Source organism: Centropristis striata, chromosome 4 (genome assembly GCF_030273125.1).
Source record: "Centropristis striata isolate RG_2023a ecotype Rhode Island chromosome 4, C.striata_1.0, whole genome shotgun sequence".
NCBI lineage: Eukaryota > Metazoa > Chordata > Actinopteri > Perciformes > Serranidae > Centropristis > Centropristis striata.
The window spans coordinates 30,601,597-30,629,258 of record NC_081520.1 but is presented as its reverse complement, the minus strand read 5'-3'; the positions used below and the strand labels follow the sequence as shown (position 1 = coordinate 30,629,258).

Sequence of the window (27,662 nt, the reverse complement as noted above, 5' to 3'; positions counted from 1 at the left end):
CTGTGATTAAACTATTGACCGGAACTATGTTTGAAGTACTTCTGAAATACACCTGCAGGCGAACAATTAAAAATACACACGATACACAAGTTTTCGTGAATCTGGTATAATTGTTAAAAAAATGTTGTCATGCAGGTTAACAAAATAGACAAAACAAAAGCTTGCAAACATTTGTGACATTTTGAACCGTCCCCTTTAACCTGATTGGACTCGTTGCGCGTGCCCATCCCCGTATAGTGCGCGCCGCCGCGGCAGTAGCAACAATCTTTGGAGAGTGTGCGCAGCGATCGGAGCCACTTCACAGCAGGTAGGTCCGAGAAACCGCGGGCTTCAACCACACTTTTACTTTATGATATAGTAAAAGTGTAAACAACTGTGTTCTTGTTTACACTTGTGTCCCCACTATCTTTTTCTGCCTCCTCGCTCAAATGGTCTTTGTTGTTTCAGAGGACCGGAGCAGGACGAGTCTTGTGCCATGGAGTCGCCAACTTGATGTTGCCACTTGTTTTATTTTTTATTTTTTTAGCCGTCATTCAGGGTAAGTACATTTGTTTCCAGTTTGACTAACTCTTCACGTTTCATTCACTACAGGAATGAAACATATCAAGTTAAGGCATTTGAAAAGAATGACAACGCAATATTCCCATCGGGGCTTTAGCGTGCCTGTGTTGCTGAATACCAGGCTTATCACCGACTCTTGTCATTCTTAGCCAGTGGTGGAAGAAGTATTCAGACCCCTTACTTAAGTAAAATTACTAATACCACACTGTGAAATTACTCCACTGCAAGTAAAAGTCCTGCATTCAAAACTTACTGAAGTAAAAGTACAAAATTATCAGCATCAAAATGTACTTAAAGTAGCAAAGGTAAAAGTACTCGTTATGCAGAATGGACCCACTCAGATTGTTTTATATATGCTAAATATATTGTTGCAATAATATTATGATCCATTTATGTAAGCAGCATTTAATTTTATCAAGATAGGGCTTATTTTAACTACTTAACATACTGTTATCAGGTTTAATAAAAAAACAAGTCGAATCACTTTAAATGTATTTTCTATGTTAAATCTCGGCATGAAAAGTAACTAAAGCCGTCAGCTAAATGTAGTGGAGTAGAAGTAAAAAGTTACATAAAATGGGAATATAAAATCAAATTTTGTAATCAAAATTGTACTTAAGTACAGTACTTGAGTAAATGTACTTAGTTACTTAGTATAACTGCAGATAGGAAATGCTTTTGAAACAATAAGGGAAATGAACCAGAACACAAAACCTAAGGGCACTTCTGACTCTGAAACATCCCATAAGCCTGCCAAATGTCTTTCTAATATGGTAGAGGAAGATTTGTGTTTTGCACTTTGATAACAGCTTGCCTGCTGAGAGATCAGATGTTGCATCCCTTCCCCGTTTACTCCCCAGTGAACATGTTCTCTCTAAATCTGGGAAATTAAAGAAACAGAATCACAGTGCCCTCAGGCAAGACACTAATCTGATGCAAGCTGCACAGTGGCATGCCTCAGGTTTTGTTGGGGTTATTATTACTGTGCACATACCAGGTGTGAATAATTGTGACAGCAATTATGTGAAGCTTGCATAAAGTGTAGTGTGAGTTTTGCAGACCTGTCACAGTGAAAGTGACGCCAAAAGATGAGGCTAATTATCAGGCCAAAGTCTCAAACCACAAAAATGAGGCCATACAGTCTTCATGGGAATCTTGAACTGTTCCCATGAATGTTTGCATGTTTACTTGTTGACATCACAGATAGAAAAAATAAGTTATCTGATTTTGCATATTCACAAAGCTTAACATATATTTGTTAGATTTGATGTTGCATTGAATTAGACCATTATATGCATATTTTACAAGCCGGCCCACTAGTATTTTTGCCGTTTTTGTTTTTTCCGGAGGCCATAGCGGGCTTACTTTTAGGAATATACTGGAGATACTTGCATCTTATTAAACTGGGAGATCTAAGGAATCTATAGGCACCGTGTGCGTCAGAACAATTCTTGGTTGGCTTAAATTTAGTGGACACAAAATGCAGTTAAACAGTTAAATCGCAATATATTGTATCGCAATACTCACCATATCGCAAAATGCATAAAATCACAATAATACCGTATCGGGACTCAAGTATCGGGATAAAATCGTATCGTGGAGCCTCTGATGATTCCACCTCTACTACCTAGCTACTCTACTACCATTTTTAGATATCACAATTAAAAACACAAAATTAAGGGCATAACATTTTTAATTTTTATTTAAATATGATTAGATAATGTAATATTTAAGTAGATAAATCTAACAAAGCCATAAAATTAGGACTTTTCTTCGCAGAGAACAGCAGAGTAATTGTAGTAAACATTAACAATAATTAAAACTTTTGTACATGAATGAAAACTGTGTTTTTCTTGATGTAGTGCACATGTTCAAAAGCCTGCACTTGCCTTTGCTGTTGCAAATGAGCCACAGCAGTCCTGACTGCAGTTGCTTCTGTAACCACGGAAATTTTTACAGCTGTTGGCTTGCTGTCAGGTTGTCGTGTTGAGAGAAGAGCAGTGGTGGGAAAGGTATTCAGATCTCTTACTTCAGTAAAAGTACTAATACCACACTGTGAAATGACTCCACTACAAGTAAAAGTCCTGCATTCAAGCCTTACTGAAGTAAAAGTACAAAAGTATCAGCATCAAAATGTACTTAAAGTATCAAAAGCAAAAGTCCTCATAATGCAGATTCCAAATACATCATTGGATTATTATTATTATAGATATTGATTATGTTAGCAGCATTTTACTATTGTCAAGGTACGGCTTATTGTAACTACTACTACTAACCACTCAGATTGTTTTATATATTCTAAATATATTATTGGATTATTTGTACTGATGCATTTTTGTTAGCAGTGTTTAGATTTTGTAAATACAGGGCTCATTAGGGCCACAGGGCAATCGCTCTCGATGTTCGAGTTGCAGGACAAATTATACATCAAAAGGTGCGGTTTGATCGGGATCGGTGTGCTATTACTTTTCTATACGGAATGCAAATTTTTTCGTAAGTCGCGAAAAAATGCGCAAAATTTTGCATTGAAGTGAATGGGACAACTGAAAAAAACGAGCGAAAAAGAACAAAAATTGGAGATTTTCAAATGTCTACTTCTCCTGCATAATTTCACCTAGAGACTCCATTTAAACTTTAAACAGTAGACACAAGTCTTGTGTATTAATCCACATTTCGATAGGTCATATAGTTTTTTATCAATCCCTGTTCAATGACCATGATCATTTTTGTTGAAATTCTGAGATTATAATGGGTGTGTATTGCACACCCATTGTGTGACATCATCCCTCAGACTGTAGAGGGAGAGAAAAAATTGTCAAAAAATAAATTTGAAAACTGCGCTCCAGGCTGCAAATTGCACTCTACAGAAATAATTTATACATAGAAACGTAGGAAAATTTGTCTTCTCCCTCACAATCCTCTGGTAAAGCTGTCAGAGTTATAGTTTGGGCGTAGGACGCACAGATGATGCACCAACACGCACCAACAGCCCCATTGACTCCCATATTAAAAATGCAGGAAGATTTCTGTAGAAAAGCATATTTAACAGTTTTTCAGATTGCTCTTACAAAGCTATTTTTTCTTCTTCACAAAAATCATATGTAGCTGTTCAGGAAGAACTCAGAATGCTCAAAGTGAAGTCGGATCAATGATAGGTATTATGGTTTTGCCAAAAATGCTTTCTGTTCGAGGCCAGAAATTCCAGTCTGTCCACCTCTGGATGCTGTCACTGTGCCGGAACATTCTACAGCGGCAGTTAATTCCGTTGATTGCTCTGCTCTGATTGGTCGACCCTAAAGCCTTTTATCCTTTCATCCTTTCATCCATCTCTCACAGAAAGAGAAAAACCAGACACACACACACACACACACACACACACAGAGGTAACTTTATGTGATTTTAGTTACACACACACACATGCACGCGTAATCGTGCACACTCCTCCAGATACACATGTTTCTCACACACACACACACACACACACACACACATACACACACACATTTTGAGGATGAAAGGGCATAGGTTGCTGTATAAATAAATACTTGAAAAGGAATGCTTGTTGTAGGTGTGCTCCTTGTATAATATAGTATCATAACATTACTAGTATTAATTGTTTGAAATCTCTGAAGAGATTTGAGAAAATTTAGTGGAGTAGAAGTATAAAGTTACATAAAATGGAAATACTCAAATAAACTACAGGTGTCACAATATTGTACTTAAGTACAGTAGTTGAGTAAATGTACTTAGTTACATTCTACCACTGGAGAAGAGAGAGTAGAAAGTGATGCATACCCATGTACTGTGGAAAACAAGTAATTAAAACATTTGAAATGTTTTGTATTTATATGTATAATAAACTCAATGTTTTTGACAAAAAGTCTTGCAACTTTTATAAATGGAGTTTTTCGGGACAATATTTCCAATATGTGGTATGAAAGCTAGCAGTGTGTCCCCAGAGCAACCTTCTGTCTTAATATCTGTATCAACCATCTGAGAATACCCAGTACAGTGTTTGACACAACACTGGGCTCACACTAATATCTTAATGCAGCAGCAGATTGAGTTTATACTTAACTGAGAGCATGCAGAGAGAGGAAAAAGCATCCTAATGGGACACCATCAAAACAGTCTGTGTAGGTGATAAGAGATAGCTACCAACCAAATGCTCCATACTCGTTCATTTTTATTGATTACTTTAGTTATTGTGTGCTCTGTACGATGTCAGAAAATTGTGGAAAATCCTCATTTGTGAGAAGTTGGTTATTGGTAAAAAAAAAAAAAAAAGTGCAATATTGCTTGAAAAGTGACTTTTCATTTCTGTCATTTTGATGCCTTTCATCATTACATATGTCATCTCTGCTATTGATGACTCCAGTGGAAAAATAGCAGCGTGAGATTTTTGCAATGAGGTCACATTGCACAACATTACTGTATATGTCACAAAAAAAGAATTAACAAAATAAAAATCAATCATAAATGTAATGTAAATTGCAAATCTTAACAGTTGCCAAATACAAAAATATTACTCTTGACTCTTGAGTATTAGCAAATAATGGAAATAATCATCTAGAGGGTCAGGGGCCCCCCTCCCCTGGAGAAAATTTTGTACATTTTATATTACAATGTGATCAATCTTGTCCACTTTGAGAGCTAAATGTGGGCAAACGCCTCACATCACATTTTTTACAGTCAACATGCTTTCCACTAGGACATGGAGCAGCCAGACAGTGTTGAGAAACAGCTAGTTAGGGGGGTCTGGGGGCATTTACCCCTGGAGAATTTTTTTTTCATAAAAGCCCAAATTTGGTGGCCTCTCACCGATTCAAATGCGACTATTCCATCATATACAGTGATCTTAATCATTGCCTATTTTAATTAATTATTGTAAAGGAGAATAAGGGTTCTTGTATGTTTTATTTAAGGCATCTTATTTTGACAGTCTTCTTGTAAATTCTGTGGTGGATTCTGTGTTATTATTTTGAAAGCTGCATTGTTTAGCCACAGGAAGTAATAGTAGCTTTTTGTGATTAAAACAACTTTAATTGTTAGCTAATGTTATCCCCCGGCTAACAAACGGCATAATGCAGCAGTGTATTTGGATCATTTGGAGCTTTGGCGGCCCGGACAGGTTGATAGAATTTAGTATTTAGACGCAGACGCACACTGAGAGATGATGTGGGGACGGGACTAATAGAGACAGGTAGGGAGGGCAGCTCAGTATATTCAGTGTGTGTGTTTAAGTGTGTGAATGCGCGCATGTCTCGGAGGAGGATGGAGAGGTGGGGGTCGGGTGACAGACACTCTGCTGAGCAGAGACACAACATGAAATAACTATATTATTATTTATATTAATAGTGTAGGCTACATATACTTTCAGTAGCTTGAAATGTGACGTTAGCGCAGCACATGAGACTCTGGCGGGCCACCACGGTCTAGGTAATTAATGGAAACCCTTAGGCCACCACGTCAAGAAGTAGGAATGTTGCCAATATCATGATATGTATTTTTTTTTACCCATAAACAATATACCGGTATAATCGTGAACGATAAGATATGGCAAACCCCTATATGTCACACAGCTTCTCCATAATTTCTGTAGCAGCGGGGGAATTGTCCGTAACTGCAGTAAAAACAAGTTGTCACATCACCGACATAAAAACCATGAATTGTTTGGATGTACAGTCATGTGTAAGAACCTGGCATGCTCGCCATGGGACTAGCAGGGTGACTGTTTTTAGTGAAAATTTCTTTCTGTCAAGCAAAGGTCGGTGTCTGACTGGAAACTGTAATGCAACACTGGTTTAGAGACAAACAGACAAAGACAGAGAGGTGATAGAGGGGTAGAGAGACAGGAGCAAAGTTGTTTACAGGACAAAGTTAAGTGCACAGTATTACCTCCCTGAATAAATAATCAAAGGCTCATAGGCAGCTATCCCATTCATACCAGCCAAAAGTCTCCTTAAAATTGGTAATTTAATGCAAATGACCCAAGATAAATCTGCCTTCTCTGGTCTGAGTAGGATTTATAGGGACCACTTATATAATTTGTCTTAATTGGGACCCATAGCGACCAGAGCTAATGTTGTATTGAAAGAAGACACTGTATAATTCCCAGAGATTGTCAGAGATGCATTGGAGAATCAGGCATTTCTTTTCTTTTTCCCCTGTCTTCATGCTTTACTGACTGCTTTTACCAGAGCTGCATTCATATCTTCTCTGCACCACAAAGCCATGACAACAGCCACCACAGGGCACAGGCTAACTGCTACTTGCCACTCGGGTAAGCTTTTGATAAGCTTTCTGCCTCACCAGAGGTGCACATCAAGCTATTACAGCAACTTGCAGCAGCTAATGTTTGGAAAAACATGTTTTTCTGTCAACATGAAAAAGGACCCAATAGCAATTATAACTCAGCAGCAAAACAACTGTCTGTGCAGCAAGAAAACATGAAAATATTTGTGCTGTACAGGGATATTTGAGCATGATCATCAGTGCCCGGATTGTTCTAATGATACAGAAGTGTAGAAGATAGAAATAAGAGAGATGAAAATAGACGTGACGTGTCCAGAAAGCCTGTTTTTCTCTTTCCATTCTTGTTTATGGGTGTGTTGTGAGAACGAGTCAACAAATAGGCAAAAAACTTGTTGTGTACATTTCTTACAAGTGCTGTCAGACCTTTGAACATTACTTTGTTTAGTGATTCAAATACATCTGGTGTTGTGCTCATTGGTGGTGAACAGAAATGTGTGAAGAGTCAGAGCTTCGTTGGAATTATTAAGAGTTGGGAAGTCGTCCTCCTACATAGCTTGTCAGCCTAAAAATATGTAAAATTGATATGAATGCAACTGTACAGGTTGTACAGATATAGCAAATCTTGGAAAATCCTTGTGGTCTTTCAATTTAAGTTGGTAAATGCAATACCAGCACCAGTACAGGCGCCAACCTCCGGTTCTGAGAAGCAGAATAATGCGTATCCACTGCAACGTGTCTATAAAGTTAGATATGACGTTATATAGATGTAAAAAAGGATGTTTAGCGGTTTGGTCTCATAACTTTGACTCTTCCACTGTATTTTCACTTAATGACAGTTTGTTTGAACGTTTTGTTCAGTAAAAAATGTCTTGTTCAGCGTTTGGTTGGACTAACAGACACTCCAAGGAGTCGCTGTTCATTTTTCTGAGGTTAGTAACATACATATTGTTTTTGTTTTTTTGCTAGCCAAAACTAACATCCCTGTTAATGCTCCAGTTAATGCTAACATGAATTAGCAGCAGCTTCTCTTAGTCAGGTAGAGGTGTAGAGAGGCGTGTAGTCAGTGATCAGATTCCTCTCGCTCCTCTACAGTCCACATACGGTCTGCTCCCCGTATTGGAAACAAGATGGCGACGAGTGTAACGATGAACTCGATGCCTCAAATGGGCCACAAACCAATGGGTGACGTCACGTCACTACGTCCATTATTTATACAGTCTATGTACCAGTACCCTCGACGTGATACCAAAACCAATAGAATACTTTGTACAACCTAATTTAATATCTATCATGTGAATGAACAGTTCATTACACACCACACTTGACCTAACTGTACTTGTTGCTGCTGCAGTAGAGTGCCAGTCAAACATTGCATTAGTTTAAAGAATGCTTGTGGTGATTGACTGTGAACAAAACCATATGAATAGTATTTTTTTATAGATCTGGTAGAAGTATTGTTTCACTGCAAGGGTTTTGATACTAGTTGAAACTGTTTCAGCCTGTTTCTTAAAAGTATCAAATGCCCAGTCCTAGTCCCCGGTTCTAGTCTACTCTCCTCCTCCTCTGGTTGGCTTTCTACTTTTGACTGTCTAATAATGGCTTGAAAAGTTTGCCTAGTTATCAGACTGAAATGTCATTTGTCTTTTTTCAGTCAGTCATCCTGCCAAACAACATATAGGTTGTTTTTAAAAAGCCATGAATCTGATTGAACTTTCTGTCACAACTTGCAGAGCTGTGATTGATCTCATTGGCTCTCATTGCCATTTTTCTGTCACTCTTTTTAATCAAAGTACCTGGGTTGATAGCTAGCTATGCAGTAAGATGACATTTCCTGTTTATATCCTGCCTACTAAGCAGTGGAAAACAGCTGTTTATGGGTGCAACACCAGACCAGTTTGAACTGCTGAATGAAAGAGATGTGGATGGTGATTCAGAGATCTGGGTCCAGGCTAATAGAATTACCTGTGTCGACTGAAAATTATTTCAGCAAGACGGATATATTTTTATCCACTGACTGGTCAGAGCAAAACAAAACAAACTGCATCCAATCCCCCCAACACACTAACCAGAAACCAGCTCACCTGAACACAGTGTTAGGCCAAGTGAATTGTGTAAAAATTAAAATTTAGTAGGGCTGGGCGATATAAAAGATATATGGATATATTTTTAAATGTGTCACAATCACAATCTGTGAATTTAAATTGATTCTAAATGACAAAGAAACCTCTTCCCTTGGTCAGTGTGACTGCTCCTTATATAAGTCTCTTCTGAGGATCCTTCAGTGTTGTTGTGATGCTGTATCTGTATTTATTTGTATTTAATTGTTTATGATAACTGTGTTTAAATGTTATAACTTGGCTCTTTTTATGCAGATTTCTTGGCCAGGTCTCTCGAGGAAAAGAGATTTTTTTTTAAAATCTCAATGAGACTTTTACCTTGTGACATGTCATATTTGGCTTTTAATTTAAATTTTAATCTGAACATTTGCTCTCACTTTGCGATAAAAATATTGGGATATATATTGTATATCGACATTCAGCCTAAATATATCGGGATATTTTGGTCCATATCGCCCAGCCCTACAATTTAGTCTGATGTTCATGTTAGAAGGAACCTAGAATATTTCAGTAGACGATGCCCTACTGCCCTGTCTCTGAATTTTGCTTATTTCATCAGAGCTGCATTCACTTCCCCTGTGTGTCTCAACTGCTTGACAAGAGTCATATGAGGAACAGCTTGAACTGCTGCTAATCAGTCTTTACACGTCTGATGAAACCTTACCTTACCGCAACAGGCAACAGCATGTTTTTGTCTACAAGTTAGGACAAATTATGACCAGCAGAGCGCTGTGTATTGTCACCTGCAGCCTTGTGTGTGTGATCCATATTACTTTTGAAGGCACCCCTGTCTGTCTGTACTGTTTCAGTGGATTAGAAGTTATTGACTTTTGGTTTTGGTTCTGCCAGAAGAGGATTTTCTATCAGATTAATGCACAGAGCCTTCTGTCTAGCCATGTAACAATGACCATATTTGTGCCTAAAACTTCTGCACTTCTTCTGTTGAAATCAAACAATCAGTGGAAACACATAATATTTCAGAAGGGATTAGTTCAAATGTGTGCAGCTCGCCTGGTATGTGAGAGATGGCCTGTGGTCTCTGAGGAAAATTTGGAAGTTGTTTATTGGGACCGTTGACTGATTGCAGTTTGTTCTCATGCAACAAGCAATTGTTTTATACGTGTGTGTACGCGCTCTTCTGTTGAACACCAGCCTTCCTCATCGCCCATGACTCAAATTTATGGTGCAGCTGATTGGTTTAAAATGTCTCCTGTGTAATGGCCACAGTGCCTGCACCATATTAGCCAAGATAATGAGTAAAGTGTTTTTTTTTTTCCTAATTAAGACAAACGACTGTGACATCTGCAGCATGCAGTTTTGCGTGTTTGCACTGCAGCTACATCTGCCTTTATTGGAAAAGTGAAGTAATGTTGTTTATCTCAGTAGAGATTGTGTTTATGTTTGTGTGTTAACGTGTGCATGCATGTTTTGTACGTATAAGTCTCTCTTTGTCCATATGGCAGATGAAGGTACTTTAATGCTGCATTTCAGCTGGTTTTTCGTATGTGTGTTATGTATATTTGTGTCTGGTTGCTTCACTGACCGTCATTTTGTATGGCATTTTTCAAATGTGTTCATATACATGTGGTATCCTGGGTCTGTGTGCATGTCAGTAAATGAGTGTGTGTGCTGTATTTCATCAGAAAGAGAGGAGCAGGAGGCATGAATCATTGATTACTGTGGCCAGGGACAGTATAGAGATCAGAGATGGGAAAGTAATTAGAGGTAAAAATTTCCCCTGCTCTCTCTCCACTCAACATCTTTCTCCTCTATTCATTTACACTGGAGAGTGTCTGTGTGTACAGTATACATTATTAGGGCCCGAGCAGGCAACGACCTGCGAGGTCCCTATTGTATTTCTAATGATTATTAGGGACCGAGCACCGATGGTGCGAGGACCCTATTGTAATTGAAGGAATTATGTAGGATGCACAGATGATCCACCAACACGCACCCACAGCCTCATAGACTGCCATGTTAAAAAAGAGGGAACATTTCTGGAGGAAAGCAGAGGTACCAGTTTCTTCTTGTCACTCTAAAAAGACAATTTCTTCATTTTTCTTCACAAAACGCATATGTAGACGTTCGGGAAGAACTCAGGATGCTCAAAGTGAAGTCAGATCAATCATAGGAGCTACGGTTTGGCCAAAAATGCTTTCTGTTCGAGGAGAACGTTTTGCTGTTTTTCGCTCCCTGTCTGTGGCTTCACAGGAGCAGTTGATTTCAATTGATTGCTCTGCTCTGATTGGTGGCCGCCGCCTGGCCCTGGTTGCTTAGCTACCAAAATCCTTGTTAAATTATTCCACGTGTTGAATAATCATTGAAACTTCATATTTGGTGATTGATTTACAACCCTGTTATGTTTATGTTGTTAATCTCCTAAATGTGTCTTTAGTTGCAGTCACATTCTTGCAATCAAGGTTTATAAATACTCTTGCGTCACCTTCAAGTATGCCTCTTGGCAGGCCTGAGGGCAGAGTATGCCGCAGCGCGTCTCTCCTGTCAAAACATGTGTTAGAGAGAGAGAGAGGGAGGGAGAGGGAGGGAGAGATAAAGAGTGCAGAGGGAGTGTCCCTTTCAGTGATTGGTAACTTTACCCCTGTGGGCAGGACAGGGTGTATATGCTGCTGGACGGCATGTCATTTGCTGTTTTTACGCCTTGGGGCGCGCAGGGGAATTAGCTCAAATGGTAGAGCGCTCGCTTAGCATGCGAGAGGTAGCGGGATCGATGCCCGCATTCTCCAATAAGCTTTTCGACTGTGGACCCATACTACAGCACAATGCTTTTAAGGGTAAGAGGATTCTCAAAGATTATCAGATGTAAGAATGAATGTGACAAGAATGTGGTTTTGTCATTGCCCACCTCACTGAGTGAGTGAATATATTTGTTGCCAGACACACAGTGTAGGTGATGTTTAATCTTCTCAAAGTAACATAGTATACAACTCTCCCTGGCTGATCTAAGGGTCATTTTTGGTGTCTGAGATGGGGAAGAACCTCCAAACCCAGAGCAACAAAACCAAACAGCTATTCATATATTCACTCAGAAATCAGGGTTTAAAATCAAGTCTAAAAAATCTTGAAATAAACTAGACTAAGGTAATAAATTACCTGAATTTAAGATGCTGTAGAGCTTGTTTTCGATCATATATTAACAATTTAGTTGTATTGTATAATGTATTTCAGCTTTTACAGCACTTTGCTTTCTCAGACAAAGTTATAATCTGCCCTCCACTTTAAATAAGGAATATTTTGAGTTGATGGCAAAATGTCAACCTATGCATCTTATTTGTAAGTTATATTAAATCTTATATATATATATACTGTATAAGAAATGTATAATAAAAAATGAAAGGACTCTTGTACATCTGTCCTACAGTTTTCTCGGGAACCGTTCATGCGATCGACTTCACACATGACAGGTGTATTGTTTAGAACTCAAAGAAGCTCAATGTGAAGTTGTTTGGTTGAGCGGTTCTCAAAAAAGCTGCAAGCACCATTAACAGACACCACACAATGAGCAAGTTCTGAGCAGGCACGGCACTAGTTTACTCTCGATTTAGAATAAAAACTATTATGTGTATTATTAATAGCCAATATCATATGATTTTCCACTCAGGGTGGTTTAATTGTAACAACTATCAGATGTCGTTGTACAGAGTACATGTCTCTTTTACCACAGAAAGAGTTTGAGGAGAAGATGAATGGAAAAGTTTTAGGAAACCTGCCGGAAAAAGCTGGCAGAAAAAGCTGTACTGAGTCATAGGGCAAAAGTAGGTGACTCCTTCACACACATAATGATACCAATTCCTGCTAAGGTTAGTGAGCAATGTTTTAATGAGTGTTTGCTGTTCGTGTGTGGCTTGAAATTACTTCACATAACTTTCATTTTTGTTTCTTGTTAAAATCTAAACATAGTCTAAGCCTGTACACTCCATTACCATTGAACATTCATTGCCTTTATTTTTATAAGAGAAATGCTTCTTTATACTTATACATTAATAGGCATCAATCAATATAGTCATGCCTCAAATATGCTGACAACAAATATTTACTCTGGAGTCATTCAGGTGAAATGAAAAGTTGTGATTTCTGAATGAATTGTTTTTATGTTTTTTCTGTGGCTCTGTGTATTTGCTTGTGTTTCCAACTTTAATGTATCAATCTATTATACTGCTATTAAACTAAGATCAATGCCGATTAGGAAATGGATACATCCTGGAGAGTAGCTGTGAGCAAACACTTGTCCCAGAAGCCATCAGAGGCACACACACACACTCACACACACACACACACACACACACAGTGCAGATATATGACCACTTAGAGGCCTGTAATTACTGTTTGCTCTCTGGAGTGTTTGAAAATTGGTATCATGGCCAAAGCAAACACACACACATACCTACACACCCCTGTGCATTGACACAATCAGTCAGACAACACAAGGCTGTTTGTATATAAGATTATATTTAATTTAAAGTGAAAGATGAATCTGTGCTCTATATCTGCTTTCATCAAGTGAATATTTCCATTTAAACCAAATGAGGTATTGATGACATATGTCAGGAAGAGGTTTTACATTTCTGTTTGCCGCTTCTCTCTGATTAATTTAAAAAGAAATGAACACTCAACAGTTCATTAATTTTTCATGAACGATATCTCCCTCCAGTGATATATGATTATCTGCATCAGGGTGGCAGTCCTAATGAGCTGCAGATATTCAATATGGGAAAGAGAGCTGCGCTTGTTCAGGTTGGCAGATCTCAGCTGTTATCCCTGCTTTGATTTTAGATCAATGATTTGCTTGCTCGAGCTTGCAGGAGCCAGAATCTGTTTTCTCTATATTGTAGGAAACGTTACAGTGTAATACTAGGTCTTCAGGAGACCTATTTGGTTCTTTAGTAAAGTAACAACAATAACATGTTTGGTTTCATTTACATTTAGTCATTTAGCAGACGCTTTTATCCAAAGTGACTTACAGGAAGAGTAAAAGCAAACAATCAAGGTATAGTGCAATAAGAGCTATTAGTGCTAGTGACAATTCTTTGAGGAGTAGACTTATCATGTGGTCTAGGAGAGAAGATGCTCTCTGAAGAGCTGGGTCTTCAGGAGTTTTTTAAAGGTAGAGAGGGACGCCCCTGCTCTGGTAGGAACTGGTAGTGCGTTCCACCAGCGGGGAACAAGAAGTGCAAACAGTCTGGATTGCCTTGGACCAACGGGGGGCAGAGCCAGGCGCCGTTCATTGGAAGAGCGCAGCGGTCGTGAGGTAGCATATGTGTGAATCAGGGCGTTCAGGTAGGTAGGAGCAGTACCGGAGACAACTTTGTAGGCCAGCATTAGAGATTTGAATTTGATGCGGGCTGCAACAGGTAGCCAGTGGAGCTCAATGAGCAGCGGAGTGACATGTGACCTTTTTGGCTGGTTGTAGACCAGACGCGCCGCCGCGTTCTGGATCATCTGAAGCGGTTTTACTGAGCAGGCTGGCAGGCCTGTCAGGAGGGCATTACAGTAGTCAAGTTTTGAGATGACAACAGCCTGTGTCAGGAGTTGAGTGGCATGTTGAGTTAGGTAAGGTCTGATTTTTCTGATGTTGTAAAGTGCAAAGCGGCATGACCGGGTGACTGAGGCAACATGACTGGAAAAGGTGAGTTGGTCATCAATCATCACCCCTAAGTTTCGCACCACCTTGGTGGGTGAAAGACACAGGGAGTCAATCTTGATGTTGATGTTGTGGTGTATTGTGGGTTTAGCAGGGAGGACCAGCAGTTCAGTTTTTGAAAGGTTCAGCTGGAGGTGATGTGCCTTCATCCAAGTGGCTATGTCAGAGAGGCAGTCAGAGACCCGAGCAGAGACCGATGGGTCATCAGGAGGAAATGACAGATAGAGCTGAGTGTCATCTGCATAGCAGTGATAGGAAAAGCCATGTGAGCGGATAACCTCACCCAGAGAGGTGGTGTAGATAGTGAATAGCAGGGGTCCCAGCACTGAGCCCTGGGGAACCCCTGTGGTGAGGCAAGACAAAGTAGACAACTGTCCATGCCAGGATACACTGAATGAGCGTCCTTTGAGGTAGGAATCAAACCAGGACAGAGCCAAGCCAGAGATGCCCATTTTAGAGAGAGTAGAGAGGAGGATGCCATGGTTAACTGTGTCAAATGCAGCTGACAAGTCAAGCAGAATGAGAACTGAGGACTTTGCTGCTGTTCTTGCTTCTTTTAAGGCTTCTGTCACAGACAACAGAGCAGTTTCAGTTGAGTGACCGCTTTTGAAACCAGATTGATTTGGATCAAGAAGATTGTTCTGTAGGAGGAATTCTGAAAGTTGCTTAGCGACCGCCCGTTCAATAGTTTTAGATAAGAATGGAAGAAGTGAGACAGGACGATAGTTCTCGACTTCAGCAGGGTTGAGAGAGGGTTTTTTGAGAAGAGGTGTTACCCGAGCTGCTTTGAATGCAGTGGGAAAAGTGCCGGAGGACAGTGAGGCGTTAATCACATGTGTGACAGCTGGCGTGATGGTTGGGCTAATGGACTGAAGAAGGTTTGTTGGTATAGGGTCCAACGAGCATGTAGTAGGACGGCTACATGTCAACAGTTTGGATACCTCACTCTCAGAGAGGGGTGTAAAGCCAGAAAATGAGGTGCTAGCAACTGATTCAGTGCCGCCCAGCTGAGATACAGAAAGACAAGTAGTAGGACTTCTACATGTCACAGTATTAGGAGTCGGGTGGGGGTCAGAGAATTGGCTGCTAATTGCTGCAACTTTGCTTGTAAAGAAGGATGCAAATGTGTCTGCGGTGAGGCAGGTAGGAGGAGGAGGAGGCGGAGGGTTGAGTAGTGATTTGAAGGTGGAAAAGAGTTTCCGGGTGTCAGTGACACTGTTGACTTTGTCGTTGTAAAAAGCAGTCTTTGCATTGGTGATGCTGCCTGAGAATGAGGACAATAGTGTCTGATAGTTTATGAGATCATCTGGAAGTTTGGTTTTGAGCCATTTTCTTTCAGCAGCTCTGAGCTTGGTACGCTGTGATCGAAGGGTATCAGTCAACCATGGGTGGGATTGGTTGGGTCGAGCAGGCCTTGTAGATAAAGGACATAGCCTGTTCAGACATGAGTTCAGAGTAGAGCAGAGTGAGTCAGTGGCATCATTAGCCTTCAGAGAGGAGAATGTGCTGAGTGGAGGTAGGGCAGAGGCAACAATAGAGGAGAAGTGGGCTGGGGATAAGTTCCGGAGGTTGCGGCGGAACGTAACCATTGGTGCAGGAGCAGAGGGTTGCTCTGGTAGAGTGACATTAAACTGGATAAAAAAGTGATCTGACAGGTGGAGAGGCGTTACCACCAGTTCATCTGTGGCACAGTTACGGATGAGAATTAAGTCAAGGTTCTTGCCAGCTTTGTGAGTAGGAGGACTTTGGACCAGCTGGAGGTCGAATGTATGAATTAACGTCATGAAGTTATTAGAGTCTGGACTGTCGAAGTGGATGTTCATGTCGCCCAGGACAAGCAACGGACAGTCATGATCAGGTATGGAAGAGAGCAGGGTATCTAGCTCATCAGTGAAGCCACCCAGCTGGCCTGGTGGACGGTAAATGACCACAACGTAGGCTTTAACAGGAGCAGTTACTGTTATGGCATGGTATTCGAAAGTGTCATATCTGATGGAATGTAGCAGAGGAGTGAATTTCCATTTATTGGAGATTAGCAGGCCAGTCCCACCTCCACGCCCAGCAGGACGGGGTGTGTGGGAGAGGGTGTAATTAGTGGAGAGAGCAGCAGGGGTGGCTGTGTTCTCAGGTTTGATCCAGGTCTCAGTGAGAGCAAGGAGCTGAAGAGAAAGGTGGTTTGTGTAAGCCGTAATAAAATCGCTTTTGTTTACTGCGGATTGGCAGTTCCACAGGCCCATGGAAAAGGAAGTGACAGTGTGTGAGGACTGTTTGAGAGGCCGAAGGTTAGATAGGTTTCTGCACCTTTTGGGCAGTTTTCTGCGTGGACCGGAGACAACAACAGGAATGGAGTGGCACATGTTGTAAGACTGGGAGGGAATAGGACTGGTTCCCTTTGCTCGGTGAACTTGCACAGGTAAACTTGCTTGTCTTAGCCTCGTCCGTCTTACCCAAGGACGGCTGCCGCTTTAGCAAACGCCCCTGTTATTATACTGTGATTGGAATTGAATGCGGCTGTTCTCGCATTAAGGCTGATTGTGACAAGCGTAGACCGCCCTCTGCCAGAGCTGTGAATGGTTGGAATTTCCAATTGAAGTGCAAAGTTGCTCACACCTGGGGGTTGTTACCAACCCTAGATGGCCACTTAATTGCTCACTTGCCCTCACAGAGATGAATTCTCAGAATTCAGAAAGGAATGCAGATTTTAGGCTGATCACAGCAAATATTCAGAGTGATTCAGACCGCCCCAGCTGTTTCATGTTGCTGCTTGCTTTTTGACACTTTAACTGCATGTGTATGCCAACATAATGGATACCAACAATTACACAAACAAACAGGAGGAACTTTACGCACAATTGGAAAGTTACAGTATGGATTTGCAACTTTTAATATCAAAGTCAGACAAAAACGTTTTCATTACACTACATCTCTGGAGTCGAGGCACGATTTGCTCGCTAAAGGCAGATCTGAACATGAAACCAGACCATATGAGGCCCCTTTATAGATGGATTATACTGCCCTACAAAGCCTAACTGCAGTAACTACTATTTTTGGTCGATTTGAGTTATAACTAAAAATGAACTCCTTGATGTCTGTTTATCTTGTGACAAAGTTTTAGATTTCAATTTTGCTTTATTTCAGAGAAATAACAATGTAAAAAATTGAAGTAACAAAATCCAACTCAACACTAAAGCTAAACTTTTACTGTGATCCAGTGTAGCCTTGTATTTCTTCATTGAGTTGAATAGTGAAGACAAGAATAATATAAATTATAAGTTTATTTGATAGGGGAATTATTATCTAAATAGTAAGAATAAAAAATAAAACTTTACTTTATAATAAGTCTAAAATACACAAATCTTTGAATAGAATTGTTAAACACTTTTAAAACAACATTGTAGTTACTGCACTCTGGTTCTGCTGTAAAAGGTTCTAATAGTAATTCACAAACAGAGTGCAGTAACTACATTTTTGGGGTCAAAGGTCAAATAAATCGTCATGATCGAAATGACATTGTCACTACATGTAGAAATAAGTGTCGTATCACTTACCTACCTATAACCCATTTGGCTGGCCAGTTAAAAAATGTAAAAAAACTTTAAAGCAGTTTTTCTCAGTTTTACCCTTTGCGTAGTTACCGCAGTTAGGCTTTGTAGTATTGAGCATGCCTACTGGGCACGCAAAAACAAAAACAAAATGACAAGTAGACACAAAACGAACAAAAGGAAACAATTATGAGATATAAAACGGGTAAAAATAGATTCAAAATGACTATTAGGCAATGCAAAACGACTACAAGGAGACAAAATGACTAAAAATAGATGCAAAACAATCACAGAGATCCAAAGTGACTACAGATAGATGCAAAATGACCAAAAAAAGATGCAAAACAATCAAAAGAGATACAAAATTACTAAGAAATGGCTGCAAAATGACTTCTAGTGTACTGTTTGAGACTCTTGACATTTTCTTATGTAGACAAGGTGAGGAACTTCTTGCATGTCTGTGCTCATGTGCCCATTTTGCACAAGAGCCCTTCTTCCCTTACCACTATAAAACTTTAACCGCATTATTGACAGATTGAGATTGATGGAGTTAATCAGACATCCCTTTCAAAGGTGCAGAACGCTTAGTGATTTCAGTGACTGTCACAACATCACTGGACTTGAATATAGCGAAAAAAGTCAGTCTCAAGGCCTTTCTTGAGACAGGCTGTTCGACAAATCAAAAACCTGAACTATGAATCATCAGCAAATAAAGCTGACTGCAGTGCACTTTCCAAAACCTTTTGTTGTACCTCTTGTCTGCTCATTGGTTGGTGTTGTGAAATGTTTTACAGTCTGCTGGCACTCTGCTCCCTCTCCCTCCTCCTCTCCTTCAATTACTTTACCAGAAGTTATGAAATCATGCATCACTGTTCCACATTACAAACTGTTAATCCACCCACACATAGGAGTTAACTTCAAACACACTTATTTTAGCAGCTTTACAAGACACCACACATGTACGTACTGTTACACATACGCACTTAAGCTGCATGAATCACAGTCTGACAAGCCTATCGTGGAAGTGGCTTATACCAATCACTTACTCGCCCACATGCTGCCATGAAGGAAATGGATATGATTGATGTTGGTGGTGGGAGCAGTAATTAAGATTGTTGATTAATCTCTGTGTACAACAGTCTGGTGTGTGTTGTGAGGCGGAGACCAGACAGTCTGCAGTGGTTTTCAATTCAAAACTTGCAGCTGTCGAGCTTCCACTTGTTATAAAGTGATGGGAAGATGAGTGTACCCATAGTGTATGGGTTGGCTGGGTGGGCCATTATATATTTTGGTTCAGTTCAGTTACAAAGTACTACAATGTAAACCACAGTGACCAGCTTGTAACAGCAAGAACAGGCGAAAAAGTTTTTTGGTCCATAAAGGTTTTGTGTAGCGGATGATCCGGGTATTTCAGGATGGCCTCGAACATCTTGACTGGTCATCTCTCCACCACCTCCTCCAGAGTGTCCAACCTGGCTCCAACCACAGAACCAGCTCTTTAGACCAGTCTGTCCAACCGCCTTCATCTCTGTGTGTGATGCTGCCTCCCCAGCAGACTGCAGCATAAAACAACACACTACCACCACAGACTGATAAAACATCTGCAGCATCTTACTACAGGTGTCCAGAGATCTGAGCTTCCTTTAGAAAAACAGGCTGCCCCTTTTTGTAGAGAACGTCTGTTTAGGGACCAGCTCAACTTATTATCCAGGTATACACCTAGATACTTACAACTTGGCACCACCTCCATGTCCACCCCACAGGTATTCACTGGCTGAAGAGGGGCTTGAACCTGCAGAAATCTCTGATCATTTCCTTAGTCTTTGAGGTGTTCAGTAGGAGATAGTTCTTGTGACTCCAGTCACTGAAGGCTTTTATCAGATCCCTACATTCAGATTCCTGTCCATTCTTGATACATGCCACAATAGCAGGGTCGTCGGAGTACTTCTGGATGTGGCAGGACTCAGAGTTGTATTTGAAGTCCGCTGTGTACAGTGTGAACAGGAATGGAGCCAGAACAGTCCCTTGTGGAGCCCCTGTGCTGCTCATTAATGTCCCAGAAACACAGTTCCCCAACCTGACATACTGTGGTCTTCCTGTCAGGTAATCTGTGATCCAGGAGATGAAGGAAAGATCCACTCCCATCTCTGTGAGCTTGTTTTTGAGTAAGTTGGGTTGGATGGCGTTGAATGCGCTCGGAAAATCAAAGAACATGAAAAAATCATGTTCTTTGATTTTGAAAAACTGGTCAAAGGTACTCGTACAATACTTATTGTCATGTTTTTTTTGTGCAACCCTAGTCTTCTATTCCACGACCTCACAGATACTAAATATTGCTGTTACAGCTGCAGATAATAATTTTAATTTACAAACATATGATCACCTGATATACTATGAAGGATCCGACTTTTTGACAAACTCAAAAATAAAAATAAAAAAACAAATCGATTAATACATTTTGTCATCAAATCTATCTAAATTATATTAAAAATAAATTTAGGCAAGAAACGATTCAAATGTGACAAATTGATGTTTCTGCTTCAGTTCTCTGTATTCATTCCACCTATTTATTTACTTTTCTCATTTTATTTTCCATTCTGTGTGTTTATATTTTATTTATTTTAAATGTATATTTGTATTTATTTATTTATTTATCATTTCCCTTTGCATTATATGCACTGGCTACAGGAAAAGTCCAGTTCTGCTGGGGCTCATGGTATCTGCTTCCCTGTGATGATGAAGATGTTGATGGCAGGAATCAAACAAATCGTGATCTCTTGTGCCCTCTGGTGGAGAGTTTCTCTCTCTGTCTGTGTTTACTAACGCTTGAATATACAGTAATCCTGTGGCCACTGGAAAACTAAAAATGAAACAATAGTTTTCAATGCAGACACAAGCATGTACAATACATAGATGATTCTTTCTTTGTAACAATTTCAACTATATTGTCCTCATTTAACAAACAAGAACAAATACAACTTGTTAATAATAATATATTTGATTTTTATATCGCTTTTAAAAGGTACTCAGAGTCGCTTAGCATAACAGAACTGAGACAGACACAAACACAAAATGCAGTAAAAACAAAAACTAAACAGAGATGAGAGATTATGAGTTTAGGTCTTGTGAGCTATTTTGAAAAGGTTTTGTGTTGTGATGTTTGAAGGCGTGGAGTGAGTCTGAATTGCGGATGTGAGTAGGGAGGGAGGTACTTTATGCATTGATGCATCATTACTTGTGTTTTTATTTCAGTTAAATATTGATATTGACCCATCCCTGTCTCTCCTTCAGGATGTGAAGATGCCACATTCAGTCAGCTCCTTCTCAACAGAAACTGTCATCTCTTCAACCTTCCCTCTGGACGTCCTCTCTACCAGCCTATGGCCTACAGAACCGTTCACAGCAGATGTCTTGCTCGCCAACATCAGTAACATCAGCAGCGGGCCCGGCGCCCTCCGGTGCACTTATAAGGAAGACTTTAAACGTATCTTACTCCCTGCTGTGTACACTTTTGTCTTCTTGCTCGGACTTCCTCTCAATGCCGCTGTCATACTGAAGATATGGAGGACTCGACCCAATCTGTCCAAAAACAACATCTATATGCTCAATTTGGCCATAGCCGACTTCCTGTATGTGATGTCTCTTCCCTTGCTCATCTACAACTACGCTAGTCATGACTACTGGCCTTTTGGGGAGTTTGCCTGTAAACTGGTCAGGTTTCAGTTCTACAGGTGAGATGTTTGACTGAATATTGGTTCGTTGTCTTCATATACAGCTGTGTGTTAAAAGGATTCCATATTTTTTTTAACATTCGACTTGAAATGCAACAACTGTTATTTGGATTTTTTAAAAGTCTGACCTGCTGATGAACAGTCATGGAAAAAATGTTTACTCCTTGCTTTCTTGTTCATTTAATGCCTGGTACAACTAAAGGTACATTTGTGTGGACAAATATAATGATAACAACAAAAATATCTCATAAGAGTTTAATTTAAGAGCTGATATCCAGACATTAAATTTGTCAAAACAAATGTACCTTTAGTGGTACCAGGCATTAAAATGAACAAGAAATTGAAGAAAACAAGGGTGGTCTAATAATTTTTTCCAAGACTGTATATTTTTGATTTCACTTAACAATAGGCCTGTCACGATAATTACTACATCGACTTATCGTTCAATATATAAAAATGGACACGATTTTTCTGGACTCAATATATTGTTGTTTAAATGCATGATTTTTTGCGCTTTTTTGTGTTGTAAGTAATGCTTCAAATGTTTGACAGGCATTACAAATGGCCAAAAAAACCCCCTATATTTCCCAAGCAGCCATTCCAGCTGTTTGTTATTTTAATAATAAAATAATATAATACATAATGATCTCTATGTAATGTTTTGTTAACAGAGCCTGAAAGTCTATTTTATTTGTTCTGGTTGTAGTTTATTTATTAATGTTTTATTTATCTAGGATATTTTAATATTTCTTTTCCACATTTCAATTCCAATGTTTAATATTCTCGAGATTTAAAAATTCATTGTTGTGGAAAAGGATGTACTTATTATGCTCTAATACCATTATATACCATATACCATAAACTAAAACAACATCGATACAACGATACTGTTTATCGTGATAGTTTCTGGGAAAATATATCGTCCTAAAAAATGTGTTATGGTGACAGACCTACTTAACAATACTTTCTTTTTTCTGTTTCAGTAATCTGCATGGCAGCATCCTGTTCCTCACCTGCATCAGTCTGCAGCGCTATGTGGGCATTTGCCATCCTCTGGCGATGTGGCACAAGCAAGGCGGTCGCAGGCTGGCGTGGTGTATCTGTGGAGGGGTCTGGCTGCTGGTCGCCGTCCTGTGTGCACCAACTTTTCACTTTGCTGCGACAGGAATCCAGCGAAACCGCACGGTGTGTTACGATTTAAGCACCCCGAAGAATTCATTAGACTACTATCCTTACGGCATGGCTCTGACCTGCATCGGCTTCTTGTTGCCTTTCATGGGTGTGATGGTGTGCTACTACCGCATGGCCCACATCCTCTGCCGCCCAGTGTCTTACCAGGGAGTCTCCATGGCCTCTAGGGACAAAAGGGACAAGGCGGTGAAGATGATTATTGTGGTAGCGGCAGTCTTCTGTATAAGCTTCCTGCCATTTCACCTCACCAAGACCATGTACCTGGTGGTGCGGACTCTGCCTGCTGCGCCCTGCGAGACAAGAAACCTGTTCTCCATCATCTATAAGAGCACCAGGCCGTTTGCCAGCATGAACAGCTTTCTGGACCCTATTCTGTTTTACTTCACCCAGCCACGCTACCGAGAGAGCACCAGAAGGTTTGTGCTCAAAGTCACCACCAGAGAAAAGGGCACCAGTGTGTGAGCCAACACTCGCTCCTATACTGCAACAGGATTTCTTGGGGCCTTGTTGCTACATCAGCGTTGGATCCTAGCAGGCTGCAGAGTGTTACATGTACAGGTACAGCTCAAAAAATTAGAATATTGTGAAAAGTTCAATATTTTTTGTCAATTGTTTCAGAAAGTCAAACTCATATATTATATAGATTCATAACACATAGAGTGAAATATTTCAAGCCTGTATTTCTTGTGTTTTTGATGATTCTGGCTTAGAGATAATGAAAACACAAAACTCAGTGTCTCGGAAAATTAGAATATAACATAAGATCAGTTAAAAAAATTATATTTTAAACACAAATGTGAGGCTTCTGAAAAGTATCTTCATTTCTATACACTCAGTACTTGGTTGGCATGTTACTGCATTAATACAGCTTGGCATGGAGGAGATCAGGCTACTGCACCATGTTGCTTTTATAGCAGCCTTCAGGTCATCTGTGTCTGGTGTCTCTCTAAACAACAGCCCATAGACTCCTATGGGGTTCAGCCCAGTTTGCTGGCCAGTCAAGCCCAGTAACACCATGATCATTGAACCAGCTTTTGATACCTTTGCCAGGGTGGTCCACTGACTGTGGACTCATATTGAACTTTTTCACAATATTCTAATTTTCTGAGACACTGAGATTTGGGTTTTCTTTATCTCTAAGCCAGAATCATCAACATTACAAGAAAAACAGGCTTGAAATATTTCACTCTATGTGTAATGAATCTATATAATATACGAGTTTCGCTTTCTGAAATGATTGACAAAAAGTATTGAACTTTTTCATAATATTCAAATTTTTTGAGATGTACCTGTATTAGTTGTTGAGTTTCCACTTGCATGTTCTAATGCAAGCCCTTTTGCTTTCTCCTTCTACTCACTGCAACGAAACACTCCATCATCTTAAGGGAGGTTAAAAAGGTTTTAGAGGTTCTAGCATATCATGAAGGCTCTGAAATTAGGCTGAGAGAATTGGGGTGAGAAATTCAAGAGCTGAAATGAAAATCCATTTTTTCTTTATACTTATATGATCTTGAGATCATGGAGATAACATCCTCTTGTCTTTTCTTTATGTCCTTATTATTGTGGCTGAGGGACACTGTACAGGTCCTGTATGTATCATCATGCATTCTCCACTTTATCTGTCAAATGTTTACTTTAAGTCTCCATTTTGAGTGTTTTTTTGTAAATAATATTTTTTTTTACACTGTGAACTGCAATATAATAGATATACTGATAATGCTCTAACATCATAAAATAACAAGGAGTCAGTTTGACTTCAGCAGACTTTTGCTGATCATATAGAATTAAAGGTGAAAGATCATTTTGAGATACAACCCCAATTCCAAAAAGTTGGCCTGTTGTTTAAATCATCAGTTAAACAGAATGGAATGATTTGCTGATCCTTTTTTATCTCCTTTTTGTTGCTCTGATTAGTTATAGGTCTATTCAGAGGAATTTAGTGCATTCGTTGATAACACCATTAAAAACTGTACAAAACAGTATATTTAATGTTCAAACTGAACTTCCATTCTTCTTTTCTTCTATATTTTTGTGAATATACACTTGGGATTCAGAATTTTATGCATTTTTATTCATGTTTTACACAGCGGTCCAGCCTCTTTGGATTCGGGGTTGAATGTATAATATAAGTGGAAAAAGAAATGGTGAAAGAAAGAAGGAAAGGTCAGTGCGTTTATTTTCAAATCCACTATGACACGACGCCACGTAAAAGGCTCAAAATGAATGTTTATGACTATAGCATGTTATAATTGCATGCAGAACTTGTATGTGGAAATGTGTATTACACTTATGAAGGTTTCTACAATACCTGTACTGTTTCCTTTTAGTTGTAAGACCTGTTGTTGCAAGTCCTCACCACTGGATGGTGTGTGCACCCCACTGCTGTAACCTCACTGCACTGAAACGCTTTGTTCTTTGTGAAAGTGTTGTGGTTTTTAACATGTTATCCAGTCAGAGTAAGATCTCAGCTACTACAATCAGAGATAAACCATTGCCAGCAAAACTCAGATATCCAAATCAGATTATGGTTTTCTCCATGGGTTCCTTAAATTCTCCAATAAAAAAAAAAATCTAGTTAAAAGTATGTTCAAACTGAAATACATGTGAAGTCATTACCAGATGAATTAGATGCTTAGAGGGAAGGAAACATGCAATTTATGGACTTTAGGGTCTAAATTAAGGCTCAACCCCGCAGGTTTCCACTTTCTGTTAGTGTGTGAATCCTTCCCATGTGCTCTGTACTCTCTAAAAAGGTACTCTAAAGTATCGACTTATACAGAGAAGTTGCTAAATTTTTCATTTAATAATGTGTAAGGTTCATGAAATGAGCATACATGCAGATCGTTTAGTAGTTTGCTGTTCCTGTATTTTGCTGAAGTTTAATGTTAATTTAACTTACTAACTAAGTTCTTTGTAATTTAGTGTATTTTAATCCACAACTTGCACTAAACCTCTCCCAGACTTAAGAGTGGGAACAAACTAGAGGAAACAAATGTTGTGTACATTGGTTTAATGTGAACACAAATGTTCATGCATTTTAAATGCAAGTAGCATGTTAACCATAATATGAGCTTCGTAGAAATATTAGGAACGTCTTAATGTGTGTGTGTGTGTGTGTACACCGTGCATATTGTGTAATGTAGAAATATACTGCATGTTGTGTGAATGCAGAGGTCTTGTTGTTTATGCGTCTGTTTGGTGAAATATTTGTAATTTTTTGTTTTTTTTTTAAATCTGTCTTTAGTGTGTGTGTGTGTGTGTGTGTGTGTGTGTGCGTGTGTGTATGTGTGCGTGTGTGCGTGCATGTATGGTCAGTTTAGAGAGATTCAGAAGTCTGTGCACTGTGCCAACATATTTGTGTCGATCAGTATTATTTAGAAGAAAATACTGTTCCACAGAGTAGTATCAGGAATAGAACTTTTATTTTTGTTACATAGGTATAATTATGTAGATTAAAGAGTAACATTTATGTCTTTGTTTATTTTGTTCTGTTCATACCATGCAGCACCTTGAGTTGCTTGTGTAAATGTGTTGGATATTGCCATAATGTAAACAGCCATTAAAAAAAAGTTATGCAACCGATCATGGATGCCTTTTATTGCTTCATTCAGATAAATGTAATATTCTAATAAATAAACACTATAATGTCCACGTCATTTTCACAACACAACACAAACTTTTGTATTCCACTGCGATGCTTTATTGTGTCAGAATTTCTATTATTATTTTTTATATGTATTAGTATTTATATTAGGTCTGGTTGATTTGACCAAAATATGTCACAATACTTTCCTAGGTTTTATTGTATGAATATTTTTAGGTGTTTCAATTACAAATTCCAAGATCCAAGATCTAATTTGGATTTTTTAAAAGTCTGACCTGCTGATGTACAGTCATGGAAAAAGTGTTTAGTCCTTGCTTTCTTGTTGATTTAATGCCTGGTACAACTAAAGGTACATTTGTGTGGACAAATATAATGATAACAACAAAAATATCTCATAAGAGTTTAATTGAAGAGCTGATATCTAGACATTAAATTTGTCCAAACAAATGTACCTTTAGTTGTACCAGACATTAAAATGAACATGAAACTGAAGAAAACAATGGTCTAATATTTTTTTTTCCATGACTGTATACTGTTATGAGGTTTAATTCAAAAAGATGTGTAATCATTTTAAATGTATCATGTTCTGTATGTTAAATCTCGACCTGAAAAGTATCTACAGCTGTCAGCTAAATGTAGTGGAGTAAAAAGTACAATATTTGGCTCAAAGTGTAGTGGAGTAGAAGTATAAAGTTACATAAAATGGAAATACTCAAGTAAAGTACAAGTACCTCAAAACTGTACTTAAGTACAGTACATGAGTAAATGTACTTAGTTACATTCCACCTCTAGCTGATGGTGAATATGTAGGGAGTACTTTCATAAAGTCCTATATGGTAAGTTGTTTGGGACTCCAGTTTGTAGCACCAATGACCTGACATTTCACAGGTCAGCCTGTGGAGGGCGCTGCAGTCAGCTGCTGCTTCTCTCTGAGGGAATGTAACACAGAATTCCTCTCTGGAACAAAAGGACCTGTTAACCAGACAGCCTCATGGGAAGCAC

At 39.3% G+C, this 27,662-nt stretch overlaps 1 protein-coding gene and 1 non-coding gene across 2 annotated transcripts; both read left to right on the top strand.

Annotated features, from left to right (window-relative positions):
• Positions 1-26,639, top strand: LOC131970386 (P2Y purinoceptor 3). Its single transcript, XM_059331770.1, has 4 exons — positions 1-307; positions 448-538; positions 21,426-21,865; positions 22,849-26,639. Exons 3-4 carry the CDS (start codon positions 21,435-21,437, stop codon positions 23,516-23,518), a joined length of 1,101 nt encoding a protein of 366 aa, XP_059187753.1. The 5' UTR covers positions 1-307; positions 448-538; positions 21,426-21,434; the 3' UTR covers positions 23,519-26,639.
• On the top strand, positions 11,605-11,677 carry trnaa-agc (transfer RNA alanine (anticodon AGC)). Its single transcript has one exon. It is a non-coding gene; the product is annotated as a tRNA-Ala (tRNA).
• Positions 26,640-27,662: the final 1,023 nt, after the last annotated feature.

What these genes read in the sequence shown, in the direction of transcription:
- LOC131970386 (XM_059331770.1), top strand. Translation starts at nt 21,435, where the DNA reads ATGCCACATTCAGTCAGCTCCTTCTCAACAGAAACTGTCATCTCTTCA. An exon ending in GTCAGGTTTCAGTTCTACAG is followed by an intron (nt 21,866 to 22,848) that starts GTGAGATGTTTG and finishes TTTCTGTTTCAG; the next exon opens with TAATCTGCATGGCAGCATCC.